At 42.1% G+C, this 21,721-nt stretch overlaps 2 protein-coding genes, 1 long non-coding RNA gene and 1 pseudogene across 4 annotated transcripts in view; 2 read left to right on the top strand and 2 right to left on the bottom strand.

Moving 5' to 3' along the window:
• Positions 1-21,721, top strand: part of LOC308461817 (olfactory receptor 5AP2-like) — a gene marked incomplete at its 3' end in the record, with an annotated part of 253,933 nt that overhangs the window by 30,591 nt on the left and 201,621 nt on the right. The gene's annotated exons all lie outside the window — the stretch shown is intronic.
• LOC308461827 (olfactory receptor 6B1-like) lies at positions 1,774-2,763 on the bottom strand (annotated as a pseudogene). Its single transcript has one exon. The product of its transcript is annotated as an olfactory receptor 6B1-like (transcript).
• Positions 5,128-6,614, top strand: LOC308461577. The gene is made up of 3 exons (XR_013978909.1): positions 5,128-5,189; positions 5,399-5,477; positions 6,582-6,614. It is a non-coding gene; the product is annotated as an uncharacterized lncRNA (long non-coding RNA).
• LOC308461825 (olfactory receptor 6B1-like) lies at positions 10,023-10,868 on the bottom strand (the record flags this gene model as incomplete). The annotated part of the gene is made up of 1 exon (XM_080978990.1): positions 10,023-10,868. One exon carries the CDS (start codon positions 10,866-10,868, stop codon positions 10,023-10,025), a length of 846 nt encoding a protein of 281 aa, XP_080835116.1.

The following is a 21,721-nucleotide window of genomic DNA, read 5'->3' as shown; positions in this document are numbered from 1 at the left end:
GAATGCACACGCTGAAAGAAGAAGCTCTGGGTCACGTGCATGGGTATAAATAGGTCCCTCGAACTGTTTGGACTGCGTCCCATTGGCCAGATTGCACCCAGCTATGAGGGACCTACCAATCGGGTGTTGTGGCTGACCAATCGTACCCACCCACAACACAGAGTGTCGGTTTTCCAGGTCTCACTGCAATACGTGCCCTATTTAAGGGAGGACCTGATTTCTGAGCTATCTTTTCAAGAATGGCCATTTGACAAATTCTTGAGTGCCAGCAATAAATAGTATATGGATTTGAAAACAAACAAATAAATGGCGACATGCTGGATCAGATTTATGAATGAGCACACACAAAACTGACACAGGATGAAAACAGAGTGATACATATCTAGTTAGGGCACCCTTTAATGGTGCATTTCCCCCCAATGCAACAATATGATGGGTCATTGTAAGATAACTCAATGCCAGTTCATGGCAGGGTGGGGAGATATAATCTGCAGCCCCAGACAGTCAAAAGTTGTGGGACCTGTCTGGCATGAGGAATTCAACAGTTGTCAGAAGATGACACATGTTAATGGTGCCTTGCCATTGTTAGGTATGCAGGCTTCCAGAATCACAACAAAATCTAAACCCTGCATTTCAGGCAGAACCTTAAACCCAAGGAGGTTAAATTTCTGTCTCAGTTGTTGGATTAACCCCATGTCTCCTTCCTATGGTTCATTTTATTCAGTTCTGTAGTCCCAACAGACTACAAAGGGTGGAATACTAGGTTTTGGAAATGTCTACACTCTTCTGAATGACATTATACATGTATATGCTCTGCATCTTTTAAAAAAGCAATCAGTGTTGTTGTTGTTGTTTAGTCGTTTAGTCATGTCCGACTCTTCGTGACCCCATGGACCAGAGCATGCCAGGCACTCCTGTCTTCCACTGCCTCCCACAGTTTGGTCAGACTCATGTTTGTAGCTTCGAGAACACTGTCCAACCATCTCATCCTCTGTCGTCCCCTTCTCCTTGTGCCCTCCATCTTTCCCAACATCAGGGTATTTTCCAGGATCTGTCCTTCCAGTGAGCACTCAGGGCTAATTTCCTTAAGAATGGATGTGTTTGATCTTCTTGCAGTCCATGGGACTCTCAAGAGTCTCCTCCAGTACCATAATTCAAAAGCATCAATTCTTCAGCGATCAGCCTTCTTTATGGTCCAGCTCTCACTTCCATACATCACTACTGGGGAAACCATGGCTTTAACTATACGGACCTTTTTTGGCAGGGTGATGTCTCTGCTTTTTAAGATGCTGTCTAGGTATGCCATCGCCTTTCTCCCAAGGAGCAGGCGTCTTTTAATTTCATGACTGCTGTCACCATCTGCAGTGATCATGGAGCCCAAGAAAGTAAAATCTCTCACTGCCTCCATTTCTTCCCCTTCTGTTTGCCAGGAGGTGATGGGCCCAGTGGCCATGATCTTCATTCTTTTGATGTTGAGCTTCAGACCATATTTTGCGCTCTCCTCTTTCACCCTCATTAAAAGGTTCTTTAATTTCTCCTCACTTTCTGCCATCAAGGTTGTGTCATTTGCATATCTGAGGTTGCTGATATTTCTTCCGGCGATCTTAATTCCAGCTTGGGATTCATCCAGCCCAGCCTTTCGCATGATTCAGTCTTGTTAGTTTCACTAATTTCACTGGTGGATTTTTGAAATTGCAAGTCGCAAATCACTTACTCCAAAGTGCTTCTATTCTTTTCAGTTTGTCTCCTTTGTCTCCTCAGTTACAGAAGCATTTAGTCTTGCTGCATTTGGTTTCCTTCCATTGTTCTCTCAGACACAAATTTTCTGAAGGCTTTTGTAAGCGCTTGCTTGAACTCTCTGTTCCTCAGGCTGTAGATGAAGGGATTGAACATGGGAGTCAGGATGGCGTAGCAAAGAGAAAAGATTTTGTTCAGATCCCTCAGTGTGTCGGTGTTTGGTAACATGTACACTATGATAAGGGTACCATAGAAAATGGTGACCACAATAAGATGAGAGGAGCAGGTAGAAAAAGCTTTCTTCCTGCCACTGTTTGAAGGGATTTTCAAAATGGTGTTGATAATGCAAGCATAGGAGGTCAAGGTCAGTATCAATGGTGGCATGATGCCTGTGAATCCCACCACTGTCATCAACATTTCTGCCTACTTGGTTTCACCACAGGAGAGCATTAACAATGGAGTATAATCACAAAAGAAATGGTTGATTTCATTGGGGCCACAGAAATTCAGATGTGATGCACAGAATGCCGTAATTGCAGTAAGTACAGCCCCAATAATCCAAGGAGCAACTGATAACTGAACACATAGTCTTCTGTTCATGAGGGTTACATAATGTAATGGTTTACATATGGCTACATACCTGTCATATGACATCACAGATAAGAGGTAACACTCAGTGCAAGCAAAACAGCCAAAGAAATAGAACTGGAGAAAACACCCGCTAAAAGAAATCCCATAATAGTCACTCAACAAGCCAGCCAAAAGCTTTGGAAGGGTTGTTGAGGTGTAGCAGATCTCTAAAATAGACAGGATCCCCAGGAAGAAGTACATGGGCTTGTGAAGATGATGATCAGCAAGGACTGCTGTAGCTATAAGAAAGTTTCCAGCAACTGTCACCATGTAGATTGCTAAAAATATAACAAAGAGTGGAGTCTGCAGTTCAGGAAGCGTCTTGAATCCCAGGAGGATAAATTCTGTGACCACTGTTTCATTATCCCTTTCTTTTTTTGTCACAAATTGTTCCATTCTGAGACTAAATAAGTGCTGGAACAGAAAGCACAGATAGAAACATTCTGTGAGTGCCATCTACTTAACTCCATGAATAGAATATATCTATCTATCTATCAACCAACACCCTCTAGATAAGTCACATGGTGTATAACTTCTTAGTGATGTAGCTATGAAAACTAATCAAATTATTATAAATATTCTATCTCTGTAGCCTGGATTAATAATTCCTTTAAAAAATATGGAGACCAAGATAATGTAAAATGAATGACAATCTTGAACAAAATCAAAGCATATGTCAGAAGAGATGGGAAACATAAACTGCCACTGGCAGAAAATATATTCTATCACTCAGAATACATTTTGTGTTGCTGAGTTCACTTCTTTCTAGCACTTACATCTGATGACATTAGAAGGCCAACACCCTATATAATCTGCATTTTATTTTAGCCAAAGGACTGTGAAGAGCTCCTGAAATCATCATTTGGTTGATATTACTAATTCATATCATCTTACTGGAAATATTTCCTCCTCCCCTCCCCCCCGTCTATTCCCAGATATAAATGATCTGAACCTAAAATCTTAAGAGCCATAGAGAACCACATATATGTATGAGAGAGATGGAGACTGGTTATGTTGATCCACAAACATAAGACCATGAGTAAGTCTGAGCCTTAATTACAATGAACATACTCTGAGTAGAACGCAGTTGGATGCAGCCCTATATATCCCTTGCCTAATAGTGAATGAGAACCCACAGAACATATTTATCAAACCAGTTCCATAAAATATCTCCTCACCATCACTCCTGCTAGACCCCCCACTGTGCTACAAAATCAATACAAAATGTGCAGCAGGTCCTGAGAGAGGTCAGCACTCCATCTGATTATGACACACACACACACACACACACCTGAAACTACTCCCATCTTTTGCATTCATTTGCAGAGACCTTTTTACCTTGAAACATGCTCTCCCAATCACTGCTTTGACCTCTTCTTTCAAAATATCAGAATAGCTGGATATAGATTGTATGGTACTCCTCCATTTCCTCAAACAAAACATCTGACTACAATACAGGTTTGTGCACAGCATTCCGGTCTATTTAGTTTGATTACATCATCCAATGTTTTATATTTTCTCTAACACAATGTAAATTCTCTGGGCAATTCAGCCACAGGGAGTTCCAAGCCGATGCTGATTTCACACAACAAAAGGGCAAAGGGGACCTTTCAGTGGGATGAATTTATGTCCTCCATCTCCCTCCCTCCTCCCCTCTATAGAATGGAAATAAGCATTATGGTAAACACACATGAAATTCCCCAAAGAGAAAATGTCAATTTGAAAGATTGCAGCATCTGCAGGGAATGCTGGAGATGTGAATTCTCGGATTGGTCAGCCTCTTTGATAACCCACTCCATATCTGAATATCTTTTCTTTATCCAACATTAATTACATGCAAACCTTAATGAGAAAGATAGTGTACCATCTATTGGGATTGGATAGCTCAGTCAGTAGAGCCTAAAACTCTTAATCTCAGAGCCGTGGGTTCAAGCCCCACATTGGGTGAAAGATTCTTGCATTGCAGGCAGTTAGACATCAAATTACAAAATGAACACCTCCTCCACAAAAAAATACAGGAAATGCGGCAGAAAAAAACCCTTAAAATAATATAGCTAACACAAAGGGAGAGATAGAAAGCAGGGCCAGTCCCATCAGCTCTCTTGAGAGACTATCTTCATTGAGCACCTCCTTTCTTGGAATTATTGTAATATCATCTGGCCACCGTACTAACTACTACAGCAATGTGCAGCCCCCCAAAGAACGCAGAGTGCCCTGTTCCAACAAGCTTAAATATCAGTTCTTGAACATTCATTGGAGCAATTCCATACAACAAGGTCAACCACAGGCTGGGATTCAAATCACCTGTCCGGAAGAAGTTGAGTCCAAAAAAAAGTATCTAGGCGAAGCCAAGGTCAAAGCACAATAAAGCTGTCCAAAATTAAGTTTATTTCCTGGCAAACAGAGCTTCTGGCAAACAGGAGATCTGCCAAGAGATAGGGAAGATCAGGCTACCAGCTTCTGGAAACTAAAATACCTACACTTTTCTAGCAGCTATGACATCTGAATTGAGGGCTTATATAAACTGATTTCTCAGACCATACTCAGTAGTAGCTGCAAGCACTTAATTCTGCTATTGATTCTTTGACTTGCAAGGAGGTCTTCAATTACAAGTCATGGAGATTCTTTGGGTTTTGGGGCATGCACTTGTTACAAGGTGGCCACATGAGCCTGAATTTCTAGGCATTTCTGCTCTCTAGGGTTGGGTCAATTCATCCTTCCACTCTAACTTAGACGGGGAATCTTCTAGCATTGGTGATATGGGACGCCTTAGAAGCATCCTTCCAAGGCAGTAACTGGAATCTAGTGAAGTATGTCTTCAGGTACTTGGGATCTCATTTGCCCCCGGGTTCTCTGGGCTCTGAGAAGCTTGGGGTATTCAGGCAAGCAAACTGGGATCTGATCTTGGCCTGCCATATGGGGGAATAAACTGTGGTGGAGTCACAGGACTGTGCATGCCAGCAATGTCCCCAATGATTCCACCACAATCTCCATGCATTGAGTTGAAAGGAGATTTGACATCTTTCCGCAGGGCCTGCAAGATGGAGCTGTTCCACCAGGCCTTTGGTCCGGGCTCAGTCTGACCCCCTTCTTTCCATGAAACCCTGTATGTAAGTGGCCCTCTTGGCCCTTTCTATTAGCCCATATGGGACCAGCACGGGTGACCGGATCTGGCAAATATTTAATATTCCTACCTTCATGGCTGTGATTTGTGGGTTGGCCACTTAATTTTATTCTGATTTTACTGTGATTTTGAGCTGTATTTTAATCAGTTGTTTGATTTTGTGTTTTTAATGTATTATATATTTGGTGTTAGCCGCCCTGAGCCTGGCCTTGGCTGGGGAGGGCAGGGTATAAATAAAATTCATTAGTAGTAGTAGTAGTATTCATACAATCCTCTGAAGAGAACCCTGTGCAGACAGTGCTCTTTGCTGCTCTTAGTGTGTTCACCCAAATGCTTGAAGAATCTCCCTTCAGAATTTCCTGTTCAACATGGTATGGCCAAGGTAGAATCAGCAGGAATGGGGATGTTGACAATGTGCCTCAGGTACATAGTTTCATGCCCCTTCCACACCTTATTCCCTCACACATACTTTGAGGGTGACCCTGGCGCATTCATCAGTTAATTACTTGAACTGCTTGTAACAAGATGGAGATGATGACGGCAGAATAACAATAATAACAATAATAACAATAATAACAATAATAACAATAATAACAATAATAACAATAATAACAATAATAACAATAATAATAATAATAATTTATTATTTATACCCCAACCATCTGGCTGGGTTACCCCAGCCACTCTGGGCGGCTTCCAACAAAATATTAAAATACAGTAGTCCATCAAACATGAAAAGCTTCCCTAAACAGGGCTGCCTTCAGATGTCTTCTAAAAGTCTGGTAGTTGTTGTTCTCTTTGACATCTGGTGAGAGGGCATTCCACAGGGCGGGTGCCACTACCGAGAAGGCCCTCTGCCTGGTTCCCTGTAACTTGGCTTCTCGCAGTGAGGGAGCTGCCAGAAGGCCCTCGGCGCTGGACCTCAGTGTCCGGGTAGAACAATGGAGGTGGAGACGCTCCTTCAGGTATACTGGACCAAGGCTGTTTAGGGCTTTAAAGGTCAGCACCAACACTTTGAATTAATTAAGCAAACCCTCCAGCTTTTAGTTAAGATTTATTGTTTTAAATGATTTTTTTTTATTTTTTACAGCTTGGACTGATTGCAGCGGTGCCTCTTCCCACCTTATTTTACTTTATTGCTTTATTGTTTTATCATCTTATTGTTTTATTGCTCTGCTGATGTGTCCACATGCTGCCCCTGCCTGCAGTTTTCCCAACGCTTTGGTTTGCTGGTTCCACCCCTGTTTTTCCTTTCACATACTTTGAAGTCCTGAACAGATCTCACATCAGTATAATTATTTGAGCATGGGTTTTTATGTGACTAATAAATGAATGATAAAACTGAAATGGAATGAAATTTAACTGATCCATTCCTAGCTAGGGCAGTCCTTAAGTTTGTATAAGGCCCCAGGATATTTTTACGCTGGGGAGAAATTTCAGTAACTTCTTCTGACAGGGGTAGGGACATAAAGATGTGAGTGGTAGGTCCTACCTGGGCATGGGGACACTGGAAGCTGCCCGAGGATTCCACATGCTAATGGTTTCTAGTCTCTGTAGCCATGCAGGCTTCCAAAACATAACAAAATCAAGAGTCTGCCTTTCAGACAGAGCCTGAAACCCCAGGGGGTTAAATTTCTGTGACAGTGGTTGTATTCTTCCTACAGTTCATTCTCTTCAGTTTTGCTGTCCCAGCAGTCAACTGAATCAATATCTAATGAAATATATGCAGGGAACTTGATAATTCAAATGCAGGACTTCCGGGGTGGCGCCACCGGCAATGGCGGACTCCCTCTGAATTGGAGGGACTGGCTCCGCGGTAAACAGGGTCTACTCCGCTACGGCGAAGCGGGGACCCCTTCAAAATCACAGGCGGATGAAGCCTGTGACCGTGGGACTCGGCGGGCACCTTTAGCGCCCCCCCCAATCCGCTAAGGAACCCACTAACGGGCTCCGAAGTGAGGAGGGGGAAGCGGCATGGTGCTGTGAGTCAATCGCTATTTCCGTGGAGCAAAGCCGCATAGCTGCTGCCGGAGAGCGCTGCCTTCTTTCCTGGGACAATTTGGACTTTAAAACAAACACCCGTGAGTACTTAGAATTCGAACAAATGGGATATCAAATAAAGATTTGTGAAAAGGATAGAATCGGACTATAAAAAAAAAATCTATTGAATTTGGTACGGAGCGGGAAGGGCTAAACAGGAAGTCACCCTTCTGTTCTTTTGTAAATAGAACAAAGCAAAGGCAATTTACACTAGAGCCTAGAAAATTGTTATTAAAAGAGTGGATTTCAACATTTTAAATTGGGAATATTTTTTTCTGGATTATTTGAAGTAATCGCAAAAGGAAGTTAATTTCCTCCGTCCTGATCCTGGAGCGGGGGTGTCAGGACTGACGTGAGTTTATCAAGATAATTGTTTTTTTGACAGACAGCTAAAAGAAGAGAAAATTTGTGATTCCACTGTTCCCTTTCGCATTCTAAAGGAATATACATGGACAAAGTATCTTAAGTATTTGGGGGGGGGGGGGGAAAGGGAAACTTTGTAGCAAAAATAAATATAAGTTTTCCCCCTAGGGGGAGCTTTTGAAACTGTAACTAACTCGAGGGAACTGACAGCTGTTACAAAATAACCATGGGAAAGTGTCTGACTGTGCAGGACAATGTTTTCAGAAGCTTTGGTCTGCGTTTTTTACAAAACAAATGCTCTACTGGAAGAATTACATGATAAGGTGAACCGGATGGTCATTTCGACTAGAAATCTTAAACAGGCAGTGGAATGTCTTGACCAGACTGTGGGAAAATATGTGGAGCCCACTCAGGATTCAAACTAGGAGTGTGTTTTGACAAGACAGGAGCTTGTGGCATTTAATCAGGAGTGTGTTTTGACAGAACAGACCCAACAGGAGTATGATCCTTCGGACTGGATAAATGAACTTGGAAAAAGCCAGATCTGGAAAGGGAAAGTTTGGTGTGGCTTGGAAATGGGGGGCTGGATTGACCCCCCTATGTTGGGATGTCTGGACTTTTTAAATATGGCAATGGGCTGCAATATATTTGGGACTGTGGGGGCTCTCAATTTTGGAGGGCCCTCGAAACATGCTTTTAAATACTACATGGAATGCAGTGATGAATACGGAAAAGGGTCTGATCTGACGAGAAGGGTTAAAAACATTACTAAGTTGGAGTTATCATGAGCAAGAGACACTGTCAAGCTGGAGTTATCACGAGGAGATAAGGGAAATTACAGTTATAAGTATGAAGAAGAGCCGCGGAAGGGCCATGGAAGTGACCTGAGGGCCTCGGACATAAGGTCACCGGGTTAGACTGACGGATAAGGACTGACAAATCCCGGAACCAGGAGGAAGGGACATTGGATAAAGATTGGACTTGTCTATATCTTTCTCTCTCTTTTTCTTTATTATTAGAATGTTTTATAAAGTTGATGAATGATAGAAAAATGTTGGAAGAAATTACCTGGCTTTAGTAAAGATGCATAAAGAATTATGAAAGAATATTATGATCACAAGAAGCTGGTAAGGTTAAGACTTAAGTTTTAAACTTTAAGGTTTATTTTATTATAGAAAGATAGGATTAAATTAGTCGAGGGTAATGTAATGATAGAATTTTATGAAACATGGAAAGGAAAGGATTTGCTGGGATAATTAATAATTAGAATACAAAGGAAGGGAGGAGGAGGAGGTCTAAGAAAGAAGGCAATGACAGTTAAGGATCTGAAAATAAATGAACTTGTTTTGTTTTTTCTTTATTCTTTTTTCTGTATTTTCTAATTTTTTGTATTTTTACTTTCTGTATTTTTACCTTCTGTATTTTTACTTTTTGTTTTTGTGTAATTTTTGTATCCTTTGAAATTTTAATAAATATTATTAAAAAAAAAGATAATTCAAATGCAATACTCGAAGCTGATTTCAGCTATTGCATGCAAAGAGCCATCTGAAAGTGAAATTGTGTCCAACAACATCTCTCTACAAAAGACTGCTAAATATGTGAATATCTCTGCTATGGAGTCGAATGAGCAAATGCAGCCATTCTGCACAGAATTTTATGGGACACTGAGTGTTTTTTGCATCTGTTTTATAAGGGTACAATGCTACTACTTTTTAAAAATCCTTCCACCCTTTTAAGTGTCATATAGCTCAGCTGGTACGGCTTGAAACTCTCAATCTCAGGTCATGAGTTCAAGCCCCAGGCTGGGCATAAGATTCCTGCATTGCAAGGGATTGGAGTATCTGACTCTTGTGGTCCCTTCCAACTCTATGATTCTATGCTAATATGCGGACATTCTTATTTAAAAAAAAAAATTCAATTGCATTTGTTTCTGTAATTATATTTCCACCTTCATTTAAATTACAAGTCACAAATTACATACGCAAAAGTGCTTCTAGAAGCATTTCGTTCTACTGCATTTAGATTCCTTGAATTCTTCTCATAGGTACAAGTTTGCCGAAGACTTCTCTAACAGTGTCCTTAAACTCTCTGTTCCTCAGGCTGTAGATGAAGGGATTGAACATGGGAATCAGGATGGTATAGAAAACAGCAAATTCAGATCCCTCAGTGCATCAGTGTTTGGTAACATGTACACCATAGTTAGGGTCCCATAGAAAATGGTGACTACAATAAGATGAGAGGAGCAGGTAGAAAATGCTTTCTTCTTGCCACTGTTTGAAGGGATTTTCAAAATGGTACAGATTATGCAAATGTAGGAAGTAAAGGTCAGGATCAAAGGTGGCACGATGCATGCTGATCCCAAGACTGACATCAGTGCTTCTGCCTGTTGGGTTTCACTACAGGAGAGCGTTAACAATGGTGTGTAATCACAAAAGAAATGGTCAATTACGTTGGGGCCACAAAATTTCAGCTGAGATGCAAGGAAGGTTGTAAATGCAGTAAGCACAGCACCGAGTATCCAAGGAGCAAGGGATAGTTGAACACATAACTTACTCTTCATGATAGCCACATAATGCAGTGGTTTACATATTGCTACATATCTGTCATAAGACATCACTGATAAGAGATAACACTTAGTGCAAGCAAAAGAACCAAAGAAATAGAACTGGAGGAAACACCCACTAAAAGAAATCCCATGATAGCCACTCATAAAACTTACCAAGATTCTAGGGAGAATTGTTGAGGTGTAGCAGATCTCTAAAATAGACAAATTTCCCAGGAAAAAGTACATAGGCTTGTGAAGATGATTATTGGTTAGGACCATTGCAGTTATAAGGATATTTCCAAACATTGTCACTATGTAGATTGCTAAAAATATAACAAGGAGGAGAGCCTGCCATTCAGGAAGCGCCTTGAATCCTAAGAGGATAAATTCTGTCACCACAGTTTTATTTACTATTTCTTCTTTTGCCATGAATTATTCCATCCACCAACTAAATAATTATTGAAACAGAAACCCAAATTGCCAATGTTATATGAGTGCCACCTATTTATAAATATATAATCTTCCTACCTGCAAAATACTTTGTTAAAATGCTTAAGTAGTCCAAAATTTTAATTCACATTCATTTGACTGTAAAGGGTTATGTTCAGTTTATTTTCAGAAACAGATGAGCTGAATTTTAACATAAAACCTTGACACAGAAAAATACAGAGGGAGGGAGGGAGGGAGGAAGAAAGACAGAGAGAGAATTGTCAGAATTGTTGTAGACTATTCTCTGATTGCATGTAGTTGTTTTATCTTTGTGTTTTTTGAAAAATGGGGGAAGAATTAGCATATATGAAAATACATGATAGCATTTGGTTATGTTAATACACACATGTAAGGCAGTTGTGGTGAAGCTTTTTGCAAGAGTGTCACAAATCAAGTCAAAGTTCATAGTACAGATGTAGTTCCTAGCAGCTTGGGGAATATTTGACTATCAGCTCCCCAACCTACAATTCCTGCAATCCCACCATGTTCACACTGAAAACTGAAATGAATATTTGGCAGATTACAGATCTTGGCAACATCTTTGACCATTAATATATAGAAATGTTTACCTTTATTTCAGGGAGGTGAGAACTGAGCCTCCTGACAATATATCTTTGTTCATTTGCTTCCAGAAGTTTACAACTTTATTGAGGTATACTATCTGGCGGAATATTGAGCTATGGAAAGAAGCTCTACTATGTAAGGTTCAAATAAACCCCAAGAAATATCAGCAACTACCACAAGTTTCATGAGACTAGTTAATGTGCAAAACCAAACAAGCATAAGGTGAGAAAGCTTTGACATATTCCAGATCACAGCCTTGGACACCTAAAACATATTACATCACAAGAAAACTAATAACAAGTTGCTTTAGACCACTGATCAGCCCAGTCCATTCTGACTGAGGACTTGAGCTCTTGAGGACCTCAGGAAGACAACCTTTCTCTGCTGTATCACTTGAAATCCTATTACTTGGGGCCTGAATATTGGAAAGTCTGCATACATGATTTATAGCCAATGCTAGTTCTAATTAATTGACATAACTGACAGAGGACTATCATAGGTCCTTTATTTCAACTGGTTTACCCAATGTCCCATTCCCTTAGAACATATTTTCAATTATTTTAGTTCCATAAAGGATCTCCTCCTTTTCATTCCTGCTAATAATATCGCCAGAGCTCCATCACCATGCTATAAAATCAGTAGAATATTTGCAGCAGGTCCTGACAGACCTCATCACTCCATCTGATGATTTTGTAATCTCCATAGAACTGCCCCCTTGTTTCACTCTAACACACAGAGACCTTTGTAACTCCAAACATGCTCTCCCTCTTTGACCTCTTCTTTCAAAGTAGCAGAACACCTAGATATAGATACTATGGTACTTTTCCATTTCTTTCCTCAAACAAAACGTGGCTATAATAAAGGTCTGTACAAGACATTCTAGCCTATTTTTTCTAACTACATCTTGCAGTTCTTTATTTTTTCCTCTGAGATGATGTTAATTCTCTGGGCAAAACTGCCACAGGGAGTTCCAGGTTAAGTCTTTAGCAAACACTTGTTTCGGATAATGAGCTTTGCTGGTGAGTGAAGTTTGCAGCCGATGCGGCACTTCCGATGTGGACACACCGCACAGTGGACGCTGTGCACATTCTCCTCAGCCACCACAAAGGCTCACGGGTTCCCACCAAACCCGGTTTTCAAATTGGGCCAATCTGCGGTGGCCTGGGGGGACATGGTTTGGTGAGCAGACCTGAGTTGGGCAGGCTTCACTCAGGTCTGCCCCGCAGATATATATCCCAGCCGACACAGTGCTCTTCATCCAGTCGGTCAGGCATGTCACCCACCCTTTCCCTCCTCACATTAATTCTTGCTGCTTTAACCATTTTTTCTTACAGCTAGGAGGGCTTTGCTGTGGTTTTATGACAGTCACTGTATTTGGGGCCAGGAAGGAATTTTCCCTGCGCTGCAAGTTTCACCTTCCCTTCAGCACTAGTCACAAGTTGGTGCTTTAGGCCTTGGGCAGAATCCTTTGGTTTTCATCCAATTGTGGGGTGGTGGAGTGGTGATTCACCCCCCTCCCCGGTTTCTGTGGGGGCGATAACAGGGTAACTGGTTAGAGGGGAATGTAGGGAAGTCTCTGTCCAAAGAGCCAGTTGCTTAGGGCCAGTGGGCCATAGAGCTTCCCTCAGCATTTGGGGGGCCATCTGCGTAAACCTGCATTTTGAAATTGACCCATCCTCAAATAGACCTTGTCATCCCTCAGTTCCCCAACAGGTGGCTGAGTGGGATATATACCCAATGCCTGTGCCAAGGCTTTTTACATCTGAAATCAATAAAGTTGTGGCCATTTTAAATCCTAGACAGTTGTTGTGTCCATTCATTTACACACACCCCCCAGGAGTCAGGTGTGCCAGGTGGTGGTGGGGGACTATGCAGCTGGGCATGCAATATAAGGACAAAGGGGACCTTGTGATGGAATGAACATCTTTCTTCTTAAATTGGTAGCAAAGCTTCCTTGCCTCTTCCCCTCTATAGATTGGAATGAAGTATTATAGATAAGACACATGAAATTCTCCAATGAAAACATGTCAGTGGGTAAAAAGAATAAAAGTTGGAAGTCTTAATGAGAGCTAAAATAAACCCCAACTTAGTGTTGGTTTCTGCTTTCCTTCACTGTGCAGCGAAAGGGCTTGTCACGAGACAGGTGTTTACATTCCACAGTCTGTACTGTTGGAGTTTCTCACGGGAAAGGGAGACTGGATGTGACGTACACTGGTTTCCTGTTTTTCACTGTGTGATTCTCTCCGAGCTGTCGAGGAGAGAGGATGCATTTTCTGCTCCGGCAGAGGCAAGATGTCTTTCTGTAATATACCAGCTTTGAACTGTAAATAAAGCAATATAGAGTATGCAGCACGTACTCCTCATCCTTCCGCTGGGCACGAGACTCTGCTTTAAATCAACACGTGGTTATGGGCTCCAGAAGTCGAATCGGAGTGCCGGCAAAGGATCGGAATGCAGAGGGACAGGTCGGAACGGAATCTGCTCTGCGCGTAAAAGTGATTGATGAGGTATGTGCTACTGCTCCGGGCAGCCTGCCAGCTTCTAGTTAATGGCTTTATGGCTGGACTTTGAACTTTCAAAGCCGTTTTGCCGGGAATAGGCAAAAGGCTCCCAGGCACAAGTTACTATGCTGGGGAAATCGAAAGTAACTTTTAAGTGCGCTTTTGGAATAAGGCAGCTGCAGCAGTGACGCAGCAAGATTTAAAGCAGCATATATGACGCTGAAGGCTAATGCCAGAGTCATGATGGCCCTTCAGGATGCTTGTGGGATTCCTAAGCTCAGCAAGAAAAATTATGCCGACTGGGTTCTGTATGCAGAGGCAATTCTGCGGAAAGAGGGTTTGTTTGAGGTGATTACAGAAACCCCCCCAGTTCCAGTTACAGATGCATGGGAAGCTAAGGATTCCAAAGCAAGGGGAACTCTTACATTGATAGTATCCCCAGAAGAGCTCTGTCTATTGCGTGATAAGACCTCAGCCAGAGAAATTTGGGAAGCTTTGAGAGAAGCTCACTTAAGGACAGAAGCTGGATCCACTATGTTTTACTTTAACAAGCTGCATAATATGGCTCTTGCTGAAGGTGGAGATGTGCGTTTACATCTGATGGAGATGCAAAATCTGAGACATGAGCTGCAACAGAGAGGACTCAACTTTCCAGAGGCTGTGTATTCTTTCATGATACTACAATCTTTGGGTTCAGGTTGGGAGTCTGTTGCAACCCAGATTGCTGTGCGACCAACTGCTCAGCTGACAGTGGATTATGTTACTGCCGTGATTTTAAATGAAGCAGATCGCCGGGGTGCTAGCTGCATGGGCAAGGGGGAGTCTTCACAGACGTCATCCCATAGTGCAGTGGAACCACCAGATGGCGCCAAAGCTTTGAAGGCAGTGAAATGCTACTCGTGTGGACGTCTAGGCCATATGAAGAGGGAATGCAGATATCCCAGGGCCAAGACAGAGCAGCGCAGCGATAGCTTATCGCGCGGAAAAGGCCGAGGCAAAGGCAAAGGTCCGGTGTCTAGGACAACGCAGCACAAGGCTATGGTTTCACGCTTCACTCCAAAGGTTGCAGAGGTCCAGAAGACATCTAGATCTTTCTTCGTTGTTGATTCAGCGGCAACCCACCACATGTGCAATGATAAGAGACTGTTTGTGTCTTTTACACCGCAGGAAGGTGCGATTCACCAGGCGGATGACCACACTATTCCCAGTAAAGGCTACGGAACTGTTGTTCTTCACAGTTTGGACTTATCGATACAGAATGTGCTTTACGTGCCAGACGCCAAACATAATCTGCTCAGCGTTGGACAGCTGAATGAGCGGAACATTGACGTTTCCTTCAAGAACAAGAAGTGCATCATCACAAAGAAAAATGATTATGTATTGCATGCAGAATATGTTGATCGTTTGTTTGTTTTGTATTATGATGATGTTGAAAAGGATGACACTTGTTGCATTGCAGGTTCTAACAAAAGTTTGCATGCAGAATGTATTCATGATTTTCACCGAAAATTTGGTCATTTGCATTTTGAGGCAGTATCTAAAATGCCTGCCTTGGTTGAAGGTATGACTATTAAACCCTGCAGGTACCACATGAAGTGCAAAGCATGCGCAGCAAACAAGGTGAAAATGGCTGCGAAAGGTAAGGTGTCTAGTAGGCAAGCTACAGAACCATACCAGGTTGTTCATGCTGATTTAGTTGGACCACTAGCGCCCTCTTTGGGTGGAAATAGGTACTTCATGGTTCTCATTGATGCATTTTCTAGATATATTTTTGTGTACAATCTCAAGCAGAAATCAGAGGCTTTTCCTAGGTTCAAGGAATTCTGTGCTTGGTTGGAAAATGTGCATGGTAAGAAGATAAAGACTCTTTTCAGTGATCGCGGGGGAGAATTCACTTCTCAGCAGTTTGAAGCTTTTCTGACTGAGAAAGGAATTCAACACGATTTGTCTAGTCCTCGCTCGCCATGGCAGAATGGACTTGCGGAACGGGCAAATCAGACATTGCTTCAAGGGTTAAAAACCTTGCTGCATGATGCCAATCTTCCAGAGAGTTATTGGGCCGAATCTCTCTCGTGTTTTGTTTACAGTTACAATCGCAGGTTATCTTCAGCGATTGGTTGTACCCCCTATGAGAAGATGTTTGGCAAGAAGCCATACATCAAACACATGAAGATTTTTGGTTCTGACATGTGGGTTCGCTCACCACAAAACTCCAAGTTAGACAAGCGTGGATTGCATGGTATCTTTCTAGGTTATCAGAAAGGGTCTTACAGAATAATGATGACTGACTCTAAGACAATTAAGCTCACGAGAAGTGTTGAGTACAATGCAAAGTGGGGGGAGAATGTGGGAATTTTCCAATGTTATCCTGATGACGGTGATGAGACTGAGGATAGTCAAAAGCAACCACAACAACCCACTGATGAAGGTTCTGAGTCTGAATCTGAAACTGAATCGGGTGATTCAGAGGATTTCAAGAGTGCGAAAGCCTCTATGCGACCCTCTGAAAGCTCTGATCAAGAATTAGAGGAACCATTGTTCACAGTAGGTCGCTTTTCTCCTAAGAAGGAAGAGGAGAGTGTTGAAGACTTAAGGCTAATTCGTAGGTCACAGAGAGCCACAAAAGGCAGACCTCCAAAGAGATTTGCTGATGAGTTTGCTACGATAGCAGTAACAGCTGTTAAAAGCTCCAAGAAGGTATTTGAACCTTCAAGTTTCCAAGACATCCAGGGTTTGGATTCAAAGGAAGCTGAGCCATGGTTAAATGCCATGAAGGCTGAGCTTGATTCCTTAGAAAGGAACAAAACATGGGAGCTAGTTCCAGTAGTTCCAGGAATGAAACTGCTTGGAAGCAAATGGGTCTTCAAAGCGAAGACAGATCAAAATGGCAAGATAGTCAGACACAAAGCCAGATTGGTAGCCAGAGGTTTTGCACAGGTACCAGGTGAAGACTATCACGAGACCTATTCACCCACAGTGAGATATGAAAGCATTAGGCTTATGCTCAAGCTAGCTGCAGAGGAAAATCTACACATTAGTCACCATGATATTAATACAGCTTTTCTGTACGGATCTCTAGATGAATCACTTTATATGCTTCCACCTGATGGCGTACAGGTAAAACAGGGATTTGTTTGTGCTCTGAAGAAATCCCTTTATGGTCTCAAACAAAGTGCACGGTGTTGGCACACAAAACTCACTGAAGTATTGTTTTCTCTAGGTTTTCAGCAAGGGAAAGCTGATCCATGTGTATTTGTCAAAGAGGAGGGGCAAAAGAAACTGTACTGTTTGTTTTATGTTGATGATTTATTATTCTTTTGGAAAGATGTCGCAATGTACAATAACGCCCTAGCTCAACTGAAAGAGCACTTTGACATGAAAGATCTTGGTGAGGTAAACAACTACCTATCTCTGGAAATAGAGAGAGATCAAGATGGTAACATTCTAGTACACCAGTCACGGAAAATTGCTGATGTGTTAAGCAAACTAAATCTGATGGATGCTAACCCTGTAGACACACCGATGACAACAGGTTATCAGGTAGATGACACTGAAGAAGCATTTTCTAACACTACACTGTACAGAAATGTGCTAGGCAAGCTAAACTTCATTGCCAGATGTTCAAGACCAGACATTGCTGTTAGCTGTAATTTGCTAAGCAGACAAGTCAACAATCCTAGTGTCAAGGATTGGAAAGCTCTGAAACGCATAGCGCGGTATTTGAAAGGCACTATGCATTACAGACTGAGATTTAACAATCAGAAGTCTGGTGGTCTTGAGATATTTGCAGATGCAAGTTTTGGAAGTGACACTACAGACAGGAAAAGTACGTCTGGAGTTTGCTACATGTACAATCAAGGTCTGTTTGATTGGTCATGCAAGAAGCAAACAACAGTTAGTTTAAGTACTTGTGAAGCCGAACTGAATGCACTGTCTTATTCACTTAAGGATTGTGAATGGTTAATACAATTGTGCAAAGATATGAAAATTCCTGTCAAATGTCCAATCCAGGTTTACCAGGACAACAAAGCATGTTTGGCTTTGCTGAAGTCTGAAGGTTGTAAGCAAAGCACAAAGCACTTGCAATTAAAGTTGCAGCATGCTAGGGAATGTATTCAGAAGGGACTCGTAACGGTGTCCTATATGCCAGGTAATGAAATTCCTGCTGATGTATTGTCCAAGATTGTATCAAGGGATCAACACTGTACCTATGTGCAGAAGTTGGGTTTGTACTGATATTGTACGAACACGCTGCCCAGTGATGTTCACAGAAAGGGGGAGGATGTTGGTTTCTGCTTTCCTTCACTGTGCAGCGAAAGGGCTTGTCACGAGACAGGTGTTTACATTCCACAGTCTGTACTGTTGGAGTTTCTCACGGGAAAGGGAGACTGGATGTGACGTACACTGGTTTCCTGTTTTTCACTGTGTGATTCTCTCCGAGCTGTCGAGGAGAGAGGATGCATTTTCTGCTCCGGCAGAGGCAAGATGTCTTTCTGTAATATACCAGCTTTGAACTGTAAATAAAGCAATATAGAGTATGCAGCACGTACTCCTCATCCTTCCGCTGGGCACGAGACTCTGCTTTAAATCAACACTTAGTTCATGAGGTCACATATTAGAATTGATGGCAATAGACTCAGCAAACAAGTTTAAACTCTTGACATTTTTATATTGTTGTAACTCGTCTTGGGACCTTATGGTGTGGGGCTGGTTAAGAAAACTAATTACTGCTACTGCTACTAAATAACAAGAGCAACGAGAAAAACAACAACATTTCACACAGTGTAGAATTAGGATTCAAGAGGCAGTAGTGATGGACACTGGCTTGGGTGTTTTTAAAGGGGGGTATTGCAGTTCTTCAATACCCAGTAGTGATGTATGGAAGTGAGTTTTCCCAGTAGTCATGTATGGAAGTGAGAGCTGGACCATAAAGAAGGCTGATCGCCGAAGAATTGATGCTTTTGAATTATGGTGCTGGAGGAGACTCTTGAGAGTCCCATGGGCTGCAAGAAGATCAAACATATCCATTCTTAAGGAAATCAGCCCTGAGTGCTCACTGGAAGGACAGATCCTGAAGCTGAGGCTCCAATACTTTGGCCACCTCATGAGAAGAGAAGACTCCCTGGAAAAGACCCTGATGTTGGGAAAGATGGAGGGCACAAGGAGAAGGGGACAACAGAGGATGAGATGGTTGGACAGTGTTCTCGAAGCTACAAACATGAGTCTGACCAAACTGCGGGAGGCAGTGGAAGACAGGAGTGCCTGGCGTGCTCTGGTCCATGGGGTCACAAAGAGTCGGACACGACTAAACGACTAAACAACAACATTGCAATTCTTCAGGGGAGCACACTCTATCAGTCAGAATGTCTGGTTTTAATAATTATTTTAACTGTATAATGTATTTTATTTTGTTTTTATTCTATTTAATGTATTTTATCTTTTTGTAAAGACTTCGGCTATACTAAATGAATGAATGAAGGAACGAATGCATTTATTCCTCTCCAATGAATTCAACACAACTTCCAATGCCTTCCCATTTTTTCCCTTAAAGCAACACAGTTACAGACTAGTAAGAAGCTGCTCCACCAGGAGGGATACACAATGTGTGATATGTATGTGTGTTATGTGATTCTGTCTATGTTTCTGAACCAGCCCAGACTTGTTTTCTTATCTCTTCTTTCATTACCACATGAAAATTATCTTCCTCCCCATAGTAGATTGAAAATATTTGGTCTCTGCTGCCTACCAGAGGAGAGAGCAGTTCAACAATGAAAAGAACTGCCTAGGGAAAGGGAGGGCACTCAAGCACTAGGGATCTTCTAATAGACTGTACAGTGGTACCTCAGGTTAAGAACTTAATTCGTTCCGGAGGTCCGTTCTTAACCTGAAACTGTTCTTAACCTGAAGCACCACTTTAGCTAATGGGGCCTCCTCCTGCTGCTGTGCTGCAGCTGCACGATTTCTGTTCTCATCCTGAAGCAAAGTTCTTAACCCGAGGTAAAATTTCTGAGTTAGCGGAGTCTGTAACCTGAAACGTATGTAACCCGGGGTACCACTGTAAAGCAATTTGCTGGTGATGCTCTAGCTCTGGATCCCCTTCATGGAGAAGGTGGTTTGATCAGATGGACTACAACTCCAGGCTCCCCCTCTCATCTATGTCTTTTGTTTATCCAACACAGATTATATGTAAACCTTAATGAGAAAGATATATATTGAGAAGTGGCTCTGTATGGTCTGAGGAATGGAGGTCTGTGGGAGAGTCTATCTGCTGCATGAGTTCTCTCATACAATTCCATGGGCTGAATTCTGAAATTCCCCTGAGGTCATACATACACATCTGAGCCCATTGCCATTTGTTCCAGACTACATTTGCTGGAAGGGGATTTCTACAAAGCTAAGGTTGTTCCAAATAACAGTATTCACTCCATCAGATTCATGATTTGAAACAAAACAAAAGGAAAAAGGAAGTAGGAGTTCTAGAAGGGCGGGATGGTATAATCCAATAACTTCGACAAATAAACTCTGATGTCATCTTGACCAGGAAACTGCAAAGGACACCCTCTCAGAATAACAATATATTGTTTATTTTCATTATGTAGATGAGAAAGAGAGCAATGAGTAGAGAAATATTGTCTGTTGAGGTGGTTCTCCGAGGTGGTTTTGTTAATCCCAGTGTATCTTCTCTGGAGCAAATGATGCTTGTAGCTTGCAAAATGTACTTTTTTCTGACTGACGGTCGAATAAAAATGATGATGATGATGATGACGGCTTGTAGCTTGCAGTTTAAGAGTATCCATGAGGCCTAATCTAAGCATGCAGTAGAATTTGGAAGCAGACTTATTCCCCAGTCCTTGGAAGAACACAATTTGCAAAGACCAGCATGGCCCCAATTATGGGCCAGTGAATGAGCAACTGTAAGGAGTTTGCTTTCCTCCTCTCTTCCTAAAAGAATACCGAGAAGTCAAGTGTCCTTTGTCGAAGTGAGGGGAAGGAAATTCTTGTCTCTGCCACTGGCCACAGGAACAAGGTCTACTGAATATATATATATCTCCCTATATTTATAAAAAAAGGTAAGGCTTCTGTCACGTTGCAGTTCATGCAGCTTCCAAAGAGTAAACTGTTCAGTAAAACTCTTCCCTCACCTCAAACATGGCTGCATCAAGGTTTAACGGGGGGGGGGGGGCTTAAAAGAGAGTTTTAGAAAACTGCTCTGTGAAGGCTTTCCCTTTTTATTAATCATAGTTGCAGTGAGCTTTAATGGAGGGGAGAGACTCTTCAGAAAACTGCTGTCTGAAGTTCCTCCTCCCTTCTTTAAAAGTGGGAGATTGTTGTAATGAGCTGTGAAGGGCAGAGAAAAGGATTGGAGAGGGGATAGGGATAGAGATTGGTGAGGTGTAAAGGGAAGGTGTTTTGCCAGATGTAAATTGGGGGAGGGGGGTTCACTAGGTTAGCAGAGAGGAGGATTGGCAAAGGGATTGGCTGGTAGAGTGACCATGGGCTGCAGCCCCTAGTATTTCTCTGTGTGTGTGTGTAATGCTCTTTTAATTATTCTGCATTTTTTAAAAAATTAAAAGGGGCCTATGAATCTGCAAATAAAGTAATAATAATAATAAATATGGAAGACTGAGATGGTACAGTAGGCTTTACCATATCAGCCTGCAGATTGGGGATGTGACGCGTTACTGAATGTTCCTCTACGAACAAACAACAACCCTGCAAGTTAGAAGA

Source organism: Podarcis pityusensis (genome assembly GCF_964106645.2).
Source record: "Podarcis pityusensis genome assembly, chromosome: 13".
Lineage (NCBI taxonomy): Eukaryota > Metazoa > Chordata > Lepidosauria > Squamata > Lacertidae > Podarcis > Podarcis pityusensis.
Note: the sequence above shows the minus strand (reverse complement) of the source record. Positions and strands in the feature narration are given on the sequence as shown.